General features: G+C 33.7%; 1 protein-coding gene across 2 annotated transcripts in view; it reads right to left on the bottom strand.

Annotated features, from left to right (window-relative positions):
- JAK2 (Janus kinase 2) overlaps positions 1–12,324 on the bottom strand; it is a 135,192-nt gene that overhangs the window by 69,496 nt on the left and 53,372 nt on the right. For both annotated transcript variants that reach the window (XM_074282849.1, XM_074282850.1), the window contains one exon: positions 5,102–5,352. In XM_074282849.1, the coding sequence (XP_074138950.1) occupies positions 5,102–5,321 (220 nt within the window). In that variant the 5' untranslated portion in view covers positions 5,322–5,352. The remainder of the gene's footprint in view (positions 1–5,101; positions 5,353–12,324) is intronic.

Below are 12,324 nucleotides of genomic sequence, written 5' to 3'. Positions count from 1 at the left end.
CAATATAATGAGTTTTTCCAACACGATTATAAAAAGAGTGGTAATATAATTTATGTAACGTAGCAAAAAAGCCTATTCTAAAGATGAATGATGAATTGGGTGTAATTTACATATATCTCTTTAAATTACTATAGATAGTACAAGTTTGATTATCCTCATCTTCCAGGTTCCAGGGAAGAACCTGGTTTCTGAGAAGTTAAATGGCTGGCCCATGATTAGATATCTAGTGTCTAAGGAAAAACAGAGGGAACTCTGGGGTAGCATAGGCTATGACAGTAGACAACAAATCTGACATGTTCTAAAAAGTCTTTAAATGTTTTTTGAGAACCAGTCCAAGCAAGTGCAGGAAATTCCTTCCTAAAAAACTGGACATGAGGTTATCAACTTTTTCATCATGATGATTCATGGTGAAAATACTAAATGGTCCTCAGTCCTGTGTGACTCTACTTCTGGAAATGACTGTGAAATGGAATAAAAAGGGGCAAAAGGTTTTCAGAACCACAAATTTAACAATTCATCTATAAACATTAACATATTTGCTGATATTCAACATGACCTCTTTCCAAATGAACAAATTAGCATAATACTGAAGGAAAGAAATGATCTCCATGTTGATATTCTTGTTAAAAAATAAAAACCTAAAAGGGCAATGAGATGGCACAATGGATAGAGCACCAGCCCTGAAGTCAAGAGGACCTAAGTTCAAATCTAGCCTCAGACACTTAGCATGTACTAGCTGTGTAATCCTGGGCAAATCACTTAGTCCCAATTGCCTTGCCAAAAAAAGAAAAAACAAAAACAAAAACAAACAAAAATAAAACCTATAATATATAAAAGTTCCTAGTAAATGGAAGGATAGCTCTATTTCTCCTTATATAGGAAAAAAAGGTTTGGTTTGATTGTGCATCCTAAGACAACTAGAAATGTAACTTCCTGGGACACATTCTCTCCTTGTAACAATCCTGATGAGAGTAAATAGGCCAGATGGATAATTGTGTCTCACATTTAAATATCCATGTCTCTTCTTTGCTCTTTCTTCCCTGCCCTTCCCCCCCAACTTCCAATTCTTCTATTATTATGTCTTTTCCATTAGAATGTTGTTTTCTCTTTATTTCCGATAGATCAATGACATTGTGAATAACTGATGTCTTGACTTGCATGTGAACTGGATTTAAGTGAGAGAGAATGACAGTTTCATCCTCACTCTCTTTTCCAAAATCATCAATGTCCAGTGGCAAGACAAAAGTCAGAACAAATGATGACAACCTGGGATACAGAGGATGACCTTGGTATTTTTGGTGTCTCACCAGCTCTAAGGATTCCACAATACTTGCTTCAGCCACCTTCAAAGCCAAGGGAATTGTTTTCATCTGCTCATTTCATTGGGAGAAGTCTTGATAGGTTTTGGGTAGACATCCTCCTTACTCAACAACAAGCTTAAACTATGTCAACTACCCACCATTAGAAAGTTTCTTGAAGGTGGAGGATTTTGTTTGTTTTCTTCTGTTTGGATTCCTAGAACTCAGCCAAGTCAAATCAACAATTAAACCTTTATTATGTGTACTACGTTTTTATTTTTCTGTAGGAAAACAAAGTAATAAAAAAAAATTCCTGCCTCCAATGAATAAGGTAGACACTTAATAAATGATTAATCTATTTATCTACCATGTAATTAAAAAGGAAAGCAAAGGGTATATAAGAGAACTGCAGTTTCCTGTAGGCATCCCTTTTCTGTTTTACTAAGCATAAGCATAAAACATGGATGTTTTACTTTGCAGTAGTTAAAAGCAGAATAAAAATTTTTAAAAAGGAATACCTGCTATAGTTGTACAGAAGATGCTCCTCTGAATTATCTACTTCTTAAATTTAGTTTTTTTGGACAGTTTTCAAAACTAAAAATCAGCTTTATTTACAACTGAATACGCAGCTTTGCTACCAGGCTTCAAAAGTGTCTGCTAAGGCTTTTCCTTAAAGAAAGCTTTTAATGTGTACAAGAAAGTCTTATGCTCACTTTAATTCATCCTCAGTTTTTTTGTTTGTCTGTTTTAAATAACAGCAAATTCAGGCTATCTAATGAAAAACTTTAATTTGTACTTCATTAATTAAGAATTTAATTTAATTTGATAAGGGAACAATTTTACTAAGGAAAATGATGATGTAATTATTCTAAGATAAATTATTATAAATTATACACATTGTAATGTCATTACTATTCATCAAAGTGAGTTTAACTGAATTAATTGAATTTATAATGCAAAGTGAGTTAACTGAATTTTGTGAGTAAGGAGAAAAGTATATGAAAGTTGTCAAAGTAAAAGGGGACAAACTTGTGAAAGAATTTAAAAGCTAAACAGAGAATTTTATATTTGATCCTGAGGATGATAAAAATGACACTGGAGTTTATTGATTAGGAGAAAAATGTTATTGCAAAGATAGGAATGAGAAGACCTAATAATAAATTGGATATGGGGCAAGTGCAGATGAGATGAATATACACTGAGGTTGTGAGCCTGGGTGACTAGGAGGTTGGTAATACCTTCAACAGTAATAGGAAAGTACAAAAGAGAAGAGGATTTGTGGGCAAAGATAATAAGTACCCAATTCATCCCCCAAGCAGGGGATGAATGAATTGAGAAACTACAAAAAAAAAAAAATCTCACCAATTAAACTAACTTTGATATTTGATGACTTTAAAACAAAAGTGGGCAAAAAGATTCAGGATCACAAAATGTAGTTTATACACTACACAGAAGTCTACACTTAAATAGCATAAATATTTTCTATCCTGAAGCAAATTTTTATTGATATCTTTTGCTTTTACATCACCCATCACTCTCCCTTTACCTGTTTCCAGAATTTCATCCCATATGACAAGGGATTTTAAACAATTAAATCTAAATTAAAAAAAAAAAGTCCAAAAGGAAAGAGAATAAACACCAGCAAAACTGTTCAATACATAGAAAAAAACAATGTGGAAATATATGCCATGTTCTATATTTGAGATCCTCCTCCTTTACTACAAAAGGACAGAAGGAGATGTCTTCCATGAGTAGTTTCCGATTGAAGAAATTCCATGGACAAATAAAAATTTGATATCAACTCTGTAATTTAGCCTTAGAAAGATATATATATATATATATATATATATATATATATATATATATATATATATATGAATGTATTTATGTAACAGATGGTATTTTGTGGACTTTGGGGTCAGTTCTCTACCACTACTTCAACCTGCCTCCAAACACCAAATTTTATCATAGAAAATAAAAATGAATTTATCTTAAGACAGGGAAATAATGGCTCTAGATATAGGAGTGACATCTGAATAATCTGTACATAGTAAGACTACTACACTAGAGCAAAGAACAAAATCAGCACTAAATTAGAAGATAAAAATAGGATATGAAGAATGATCAGACATTTCTATCTTGACCTATTTATTAAAATAACTTCAACGTGGATAATGAATAAAGGAACAGACATTTCTTGGGCCTATCACTATCTCTTAGTTTAACATTTTGATGACTGACTCAATGAGAATGCCAAAAAAACCCTAGAAATTCATTTCAGCCAGGAAACTCTTGATCTTCTTGTTAAACAGAGAAATATAGCAGCTGAGAGCAACATAGATTTAGATCACAAGCTCATTTGTAAAAAATATTATGCAGGGAGATTCTAAGCACTATCACTTCCAACAAAAAGAAATTGTGGTAAGAAAAGTAAATTTATACAAAGTTTGATATGAAAATCAAATAAATCAGATTACTTTAATTATATATAAAGATGAAACTGAAATGAAAGAAACAAATGGCTTTAAAAATGGAAAATATCTGTTATTTCAATAATTGTTGCCTGTCAATAACAGTAAAACCACTACATATCAACTACAACATCAAAGTTTTCAAAGTGTTATATGAAGAACTAAAGAAAACAAAAATGGCTAAAATAGTCACACTGAGTACACAGAAAAGGGTCTGTGCTGGAAGAATGACTGGAAAAAGATGTTATATTAAAAAAGGTGAATGCGAGGATACTAATAAATATCAATCCTTAAGCCTACTTCCACATCTCTATAAAATCTCCATGAGAAAATATCACCAACCTCTGCAAAAAACTGTAGAAATCTATATGACTCAAAAGAATAAAACCTTAAGCAACTACATTGGAAAAATCAAGTGGATGAAGAATATGATTTTCCAGAATGTGCTATGGATGAACCTTCTTTTGAAGGCAGTTTCGCTATTAGATTCTCAGCTCCTTAAGGACAATGACTGTCTTTTAACATTTTTGGTATGCCACAAGCTTAGCACAACACTTGGCATTTGATAGGAGCTTAATAAATTTCACTGCATTGAAATGACATTGATCCTAACATAAAACTGGGTAACTCCTGGTCTTATTGTGTTGTGTCTTATCTTCAAAACTTTGCTTGCAAGCCTGGAATACTCTGAAATCCTGCCCGTTCTTCAAGGTCCAGATCAAATTATATTTTTGTCATAAAATTTCTCATTTTGTACTCCAATCTCAGCGGAAAATCATCTTTTTCTCCTTAGGTTTTGTATAACTTATGCCTATCTTATCATATAGAGTTGAGGAACAAATGAGATAACACGAAAAGTGCTTTGTACATAATATAAATGTCAGCTAGTATCATCATTATTTTCTATTCTATGTTGTAATTAGTTTATTTACCAAACAGTTATTATTATTGCCTTCCCTCTACCCTGAACTAACACCACCATGAAAGCAAGGATATGTCTTAATCCATTCTAGTAATCACTTTCTTAATCTTTGCATCTATCTTGACATATAGTCATTTAATATAAAGTTGTTGAAGTTTAAAACATATCCCTACCTCTTACTGTTATCTACATAGCTAGTTTTAATATTCCCTCTCTCTCATACAAATCTGGAGTAAGCAAGCTTTTTATCCTTTAAAATGGAACCAAGGATTCTAGAGATTAAGTGACTTGACTAATATCACACAGTTAGTAAAAAGGGGTTTGAATTGAGAATTTCCAACTCCAAAACCCATACTCTATATTAACACACTTAAAGTGGCTATTTGTCAACTGCCTTTTTTTATACTTACCACAAGCTTTACAAGCAGCCATACAAATTTCCTCAGCAATATATTCCCCAACTGGAAACTGTAAATAATCTCCTTCAGTCTTCCCAAGAGAGTGGTAAAGATAGACCTGAAGAATTGGCTCAATCTGCTTCAAAGTATCATCGTTCCCAGGAATATCTCCATTTTGCTGGGTAGAAGATGTGGCAGATTCCTCCATTTCTGTCATGGTGAGGCAAGCCATTCTAGTGCTGAATATTCTTTAGTATATTTGCCTGTAAGATAAACAAAATCATAAGTGAAACCAATATTGTTAATGTAATCTTCAAACACAAACTCCTTAAAGACAATCCAATGTCATACTCAAATTATTGATTTGTAAGGCACTGGGTGAAGTTACAGAAGAACAACTAAGTTTTATCTTTAACTTCACAGGACTTATGAATTAGTTATATACTTAATAGCAAATAAGAGAAATTAAAATAGAAAAGGTTTTAAATAAGAAATAAGACAGTGATAGAAAAAAAGTGACAAAGATAGGTTTGACTCAATTATATAGATGATTATTGTAAATGGTTAGAGAAGCCATTCATAAAGCCAATCTTTCTCCCAAAAGGCATGAAAGGGAAAAAGATTTCCCAAAAAGATACCCTAAAAAATAAATTAGATGTTGTTAGAACAGAAACACACACACACACACACAACACAACTGAATTAGTAATAAACTTTTTAAAATATCATACTTGGAAGGTCATGTGCTAAATAAAAAAGTATATAGTTGTATTTAAAAGTAATCATAAAAGACAAAATAATCAATTTGTTTTAAGTGAAATTAAAGTTTTGGCACACAAAAAAGTCAATGCACCTAAGATAGAAGTTTTCAGTTAGATAAAAATCTTTATATCAAATATGATAAAAACAGTTATCTGAAATATATAAGAAAATGCAATTAATTTATAAGACCAGAAACCTTTCTGTAATAGACCAAAAGGATATGATCAGGGATTTTTTTTAAAATGAAATACAAGTGATCAAAAACCACATAAAATGTTCCATTTATAAAATTTATATAAATTTTTAAAATTCTGAGTTTTAATCTCATACTCATCAAATTAGCAAAAAATAAAATGAATAGCCATAATGACTGATGGACTGACTTGAGAAAAAAGATATACCAATATACTTCTGGTAGAATTGTAGAGAGTTGGAACTCTGGAGAAGTATACTTGAAAGAAGGTATTGATGAGATAATAGTTCTCTAGTTCACATATATACTTAGTACTTAGTATGGTAATGTAATGATTCTCTATGTTCACACAATCAGTATGCTGTAATGATGTAATTACAATAAGATATATAAGGGCTAAGAAGGACTGGAAGATAGACATTCTATCTTGGACAGCCTCATGGTAGCTCTCATGCCTCCTGTACTAACATCAAGACTGGGCCAGAATAAATAATCTAGTCTCTATTCTTGACCATTCTCATGCTAGACCAAGGCCCGTCTGAAGGACCTCCAGAAAGCTACCCTGAACATTACATTTTGGCATCTGAATGTGGGGCACTAAAAAAAGCACACTACATTTTGAGGTTCTGAACATGAGGCCCTACATTCACCAGTTCCACTGACATAATCAAGTTCAATGGAGAAGTCCCTATGACCAGGAAATAGAGTGAGTAAACTAGTCACTTTCATTTTTCAACTAAAATGGGGCAAATACTACAAAAAGAGCCTTCCCCACCTTAAGGGAAACATGAAGAATGCATAGTTAGGTTAATAAAAAAGCAAGGTTTGTTGGCAACTTAGAAGCAAATCAATGGACTCTTAAATATTTTAGAGTGCATATCTCCTTGGCTCTCTAAGGTAGAAAAATTAGAGCCAGATAGGTGGAAACTAGTGGAGAGCAACTAATTGAACATTATGAAGCTAAGGGTCCTGATTCAATTCCTAAAGAAACATTCCTTATGTACAATATAATACAATTGGGTTTATAGAATCCCACAAGTTCTAACAAAGCAGCTGACAAACATAGAGAATTGGACAAGAACAGTGCTGATGAACTTAAGGGGTGTTGTGCTTCTCACTTTAAACAACTCAGTTACACCTGAGTAGGCGCCATTAGGGCATTCCCCATCTCTTTACTGTCCTCCCTTAATTTCCTCCTCGTGGTTGGAGGGAGGAGGAGGAGGAGGAAGAGGAAGGGCAGTGACACCATCAGCACCACTCATGCAGTAGCTTTGTTCACTCCCTATGACACAATTATAAAGGGCCCTAATTAAGGCTAAAGAGGAAGGGCAAGATACATCTGATTTAAGAATAGAAACGTATCCTGTAATTGAAGAGCTTGACTATTCAGGTCAAGAAAAAAGAAAATACCTCCATTTAATCTAGAAATCATCAAAGATCTGAAAAAGGCTTGCACTCTTTATGGGTCTACATTGTCTTATGTTAAGATGTTATTAGAGAATTTGGCTTTTGAAGTTTTAAGCTCTAATGACTGGAAATCTATAGCAAGGACATGTTTAGAACCTGGACAAAACTTGTTGTGGCTTTCTGAGTATAATGAACTCTGTAGAATACAAGCCCAATGAAATAGGCAAACTGGAGTTAATATACCAATCACCTCTGATCAAATAGCAGGTTTAGGTCTTTATGAAGATTAATTAGCACAGATTAATTACCCTTTGACAGTATATGAGCAAATTGCTTCTGCTGCTATCAAAGCATGGGACCATAGAAACACTAAGGAACTACATATTGCATATAGCTCCAGAAAAAATTCAAAGACATGCTCCTTTTCAATATTTAGGATATGAAGTATATCCTAAAGTACTTATACAAAAACTTTATTTAAGAACAGAGAAATTGAACACCTTAAATGACTTTCAGAAATTGATAGGAGATAATGAATATTCATTCTATCTATTCATTAGGTGTCCAGTGTTAGGCTTGACTACCTATCAATTACAACCACTATATGACATTTTAAGAGGAGACACTGCTTTAAATTCACCATGCCAGCTTACAAAAGAAGCTCAAGAAGCTTTGAGAGAGGTTGAATTGGCTTTCTCCAATGTGGTTGAAACCCTTGGAAATATCAGTTTTTGCTACACAAGAGGCACCCACAGCAGTCCTTCATCAAGGACACAGTGTGATAGAATAGATGAACTTCCCAGCACAACCAGAATAAAGCCTTACTCCTTACCCAGTGCTTGTGGCTAGAATTTTATTAAAAGCCATTAAGCAAGTAGTACAATTATCTGGGATAAGACCTGACAAGATATACACCTTTTATACCAATGCTCAAATTAATATATGCTGTGAAGCCATTCTAGAATGACAAATTTTATTGGCCACAGCTCCAAATTTTACACACAGGTCTCCATTAAAGATAACCCAGCTATTACATAATTGGCAATGGATTCTTGAAGAAAAGGTTTCTAAAGTTCCTCTTAAAGGACCAACTATCTTTACAGATGCATCCAAACATAACATTTGTGCTGTATATTCTCATGACTTAACTATAAGGAGAGTAGTCAGAACTTCTTTTCAGTCCACTCAGCAGAATGAATTGTATGCAATCATACATCTAGCTCTCACTTATTATCTAGGAGATATAAATATAATATCTGATTCGGCCTATTCAGTAGGTGTGGTACAAAGAATTGCCACAGCCCAAATAAAATTTGTAGCCTCTAATATATATCAGCTCTTTAAGGAACTTCAAGAGCAAGTGAGAAAGCATCCAGGTAAAATTTATATTTTGCATGTCCACTCTCATAGTGGACTTCCAGGTCCTATTTTTTTTTATTGAAATTCAAAAGCAGATAGTCTTCTAACCATGTTACCCAATACTCCTTTATTTCAGGCAGCCCAAGAATCTCATTCTAAATATTATCAGGCTGCTCGAGCTTTACATTTGCAGTATGGAATAACAAAAGAGGAAGCTAGGAACATAGTAAGCCTGTACAGTTTACCTTCCTTTCTATGCTCCTACAGGAAAAATCTCTTGTAGTTTGAGATCCAATGGAATTTGGCAAATGTATGTGACCCATTATAAATCTTTTGGTTGTCTGTCTTTTATCGATGTTATAATAGACACCTTTTTAGGATTTACTTTTGCAATACCAGCAGCAAAAGAGACAGCCCGAGTGGTCACTGAATTCCTTACACAAGCTTTTGCAATCATGGGTGTGCCACAAGCAATAAAAACAAATAATGGACCTGCATATACTTCTAAATATTTTGCACACTTCTGTGCACAGTATCATATTTTTTATACCACTGGCATACCCTTTAATCCTCAAGGACAGGCAATAGTAGAGAGGAGAAACAGAGACATCAAGACACTCCTCCAAAAACAAAAGAAAGGGGAAGCCACAGGTAACCCTAGAAAACTTCTAAATTTGGCTCTTTACACTATTAATTTCTGGATTCTTGATAAAGATGCACTGGCTCCGGAAGACAGGTTTTATAACCCACTGTAAGGGCAATGTCCAGTGTGAGCAGCTCCACTATCTTCAGATAATTGCCAGATGATGTGGAGAGATCCAGAAAGTGGTGAATGGAAGGGACCAGATAGGTTAAGTGCTTGGGGGAGAGGATTTGCTTGCATCTATACAGCTGGAGAAGGAATCAGATGGGTGCCAATGAGCCATATTTGCCTTGTCCATCAGAAAGAGAAAAAGAGAACCTTGAAAGAAAGGAGAAGACCCAAGAAACATCGAATGGTTCCATCACTGACTGTGCTGAAAAAACATGACAGTGAAGATCAAAAATTGTTATTGAGACTGATGCAGGACTTCAAAATCTGCAGGAATCATTGGATTCCCTAATACATGAAGTAATGGACAATAGATTGGTTTTGGACAATTTCTAGGACTTATGGACATATATAATTCCTCATGCTGATTCATGTTGTTTGTTACATCACTACTAATCTGTGTTATATTACTATGTGCTTGTGTAATACCTCCCATGCTGATGGATTTATGTATACCTGTTTCAAGTAAGACCCTTCAGTCCAGAAGAAACCTGCTAACAATATCTGGTTTGGTATTCTCACCTCCCTGAGAAGAAAGGGAGGGCATGGCCACCTGTGTTCTAAAACAAAAGAAAGCAGGAGATGTAGAGAGTTGGAACTCTGTAGAAGTATACTTGAAACAAGGTATTGATAAGATATTAGTTCTCTAATCACATATATACTTAGTACTTAGTATAGTGATAATGGTTTTCTAAATTCAAACATAATCAGTATGCTGTAATGATGTAATTACAATAAGGTATATAAAGGCTAAGAAGGACTGGAAGATAGACATTCTATCTTGGACAGTCTCGTGGTGGCTCTCATGCCTCCTGCATTAAGGTCAAGACTGCGCCAGAATAAAGAATCTAGACTCTATTCTTGACCATTCTCATGGTGTTTATCCTGCTGAGACCAAGGCCCGTCTGAAGGACCTCCAGAAAGCTAGCCTGAACATTACATAGAATTATAAATTAATTCAAACATTCTGGAAGAATATATGGGATTATACTAGAAAAGTGACTAAACATTTCAGATCCTCTGAATATTTCCAAGCATTTAGCCAAAGGAAATTCAAAAATAGAGGAAAAGTTCCCATGTAAACAGAAATATTATCAGCACTTTTTTTTTAATGGTAACAAGAAAAAAAGGAGTACTTGTTTGTCTCAATAAATGAGCATATAAATGTAATCAAATTTCCATGTGTCATAAGAAATTATAAATATGAAGATCAAAGAAACTTGGGATGACAGCTATAAAGTGATTCAGAGTAAAGTAAATGGAAACAAGACAATAATTTATGCAATAAACACAATTATATTACAAAGGAAAATGACACTAAAAATGTCAAGATTTTGATTCATGTATCAAATAATCTTGATTTGAGAGGACAAATGATAAAACTGTTATAGACTATACATCTGAGACTATTGTCAAATGAGCTAAACGTCTTCAAGAGCACCTCTTTAACGAGATTTTTTTTATGATAAGCTTTAAAATAAAGTTTGGGAAATAACAATGATGACTTTTTAAGTACCAATAAAATATTAGATAAAATAAAAAGACCTTGGATTTCAATCAAATGACCTAGATCCAAGATCCTAGCTGGATGACCTTAAATTAATTAACTTCTCAGAGTTTCAATTTGCTGATGTATATGAGGGGACTGGACTAGTTGATTTCCAATGTCTCTTTTGGCTTATATTTAGTGACTCTTTAATTCCATCTTCTATAGTTATTCATAAGACAAATAAATTTCTAATGAAAGTATATAATTTATAGACAGAACAGTCAATATTTGCTGATGAATACAGGATGGTTTACTTTAAAAAAATCTTAGCAAACTAGCAAGAAAATGAAACAGTTTCAGTAAAGTAGCAGAAATCAAAATAAAGCCACATAGTAATTTTAAAATCTAGGAAGAAATAAGACAAAAGCAAGTCTTATTCAAAATAACCAAGAAAAGCATGAAACCTTAAACTCAATCTACAAAGACACACCAAGGATCTATGTATAGGTACAGTTACAAAATATTCTTTAAAGAAATAATGACTCAAATAACACCATTATATTTAGGGCTCATGATTGAACTGTATCAATATAATAAAAATATAATACCTACTTAAATTAATTTATGGATTTAGTAGTAATGATGGGGTCTGGGAGCAGATCCAGGAACTGGTAGCCCTAGGTTATCTTTCAAGGGCAGGATGACAGGCTATGCCAATCCAACCTATTAAGAGGTATTTTATAGTGTATTGTACAATGAATTTATTTGGAGGAATAAAAGACACAGAAAATTAAATGAAATAAAGTAGAAATGCCGAGGAAAAAGCCAGATTTCAAATTATACAATAAAGCAGAAACAATCAAAACTATTTGATACTGATGAGATCCTGGGTTATAAAGTGGGATTGGCAGAGAAAGCCTGAAATACTCATAAGATTATTCCCTGAGGCAAATAGGGAAGGGCACTAATGGAGATCAGCTTAACCTTACAGTCCTTCTCTCCCTGTAAAGGTCCTGGGTAAGCCCACTTTACTGTAACTAATCAGAAAGACAAATTATATCAAAACTCAAAGGTTAAATTTCCCCTATAAATTTGCCTAAGGCTCATGCCATTTTTGCTGAATCCCTTTTGGGTTAGCCTGCCCTGCATTCTACTTCTTAATATCTTTCTTCTCATCCCTCCCCCAAACCTCGAGGTGTTTTTCTATTTCTTAT

This window comes from Sminthopsis crassicaudata, chromosome 1, assembly GCF_048593235.1.
Source record: "Sminthopsis crassicaudata isolate SCR6 chromosome 1, ASM4859323v1, whole genome shotgun sequence".
Taxonomy (NCBI): domain Eukaryota; kingdom Metazoa; phylum Chordata; class Mammalia; order Dasyuromorphia; family Dasyuridae; genus Sminthopsis; species Sminthopsis crassicaudata.
Note: the sequence above shows the minus strand (reverse complement) of the source record. Positions and strands in the feature narration are given on the sequence as shown.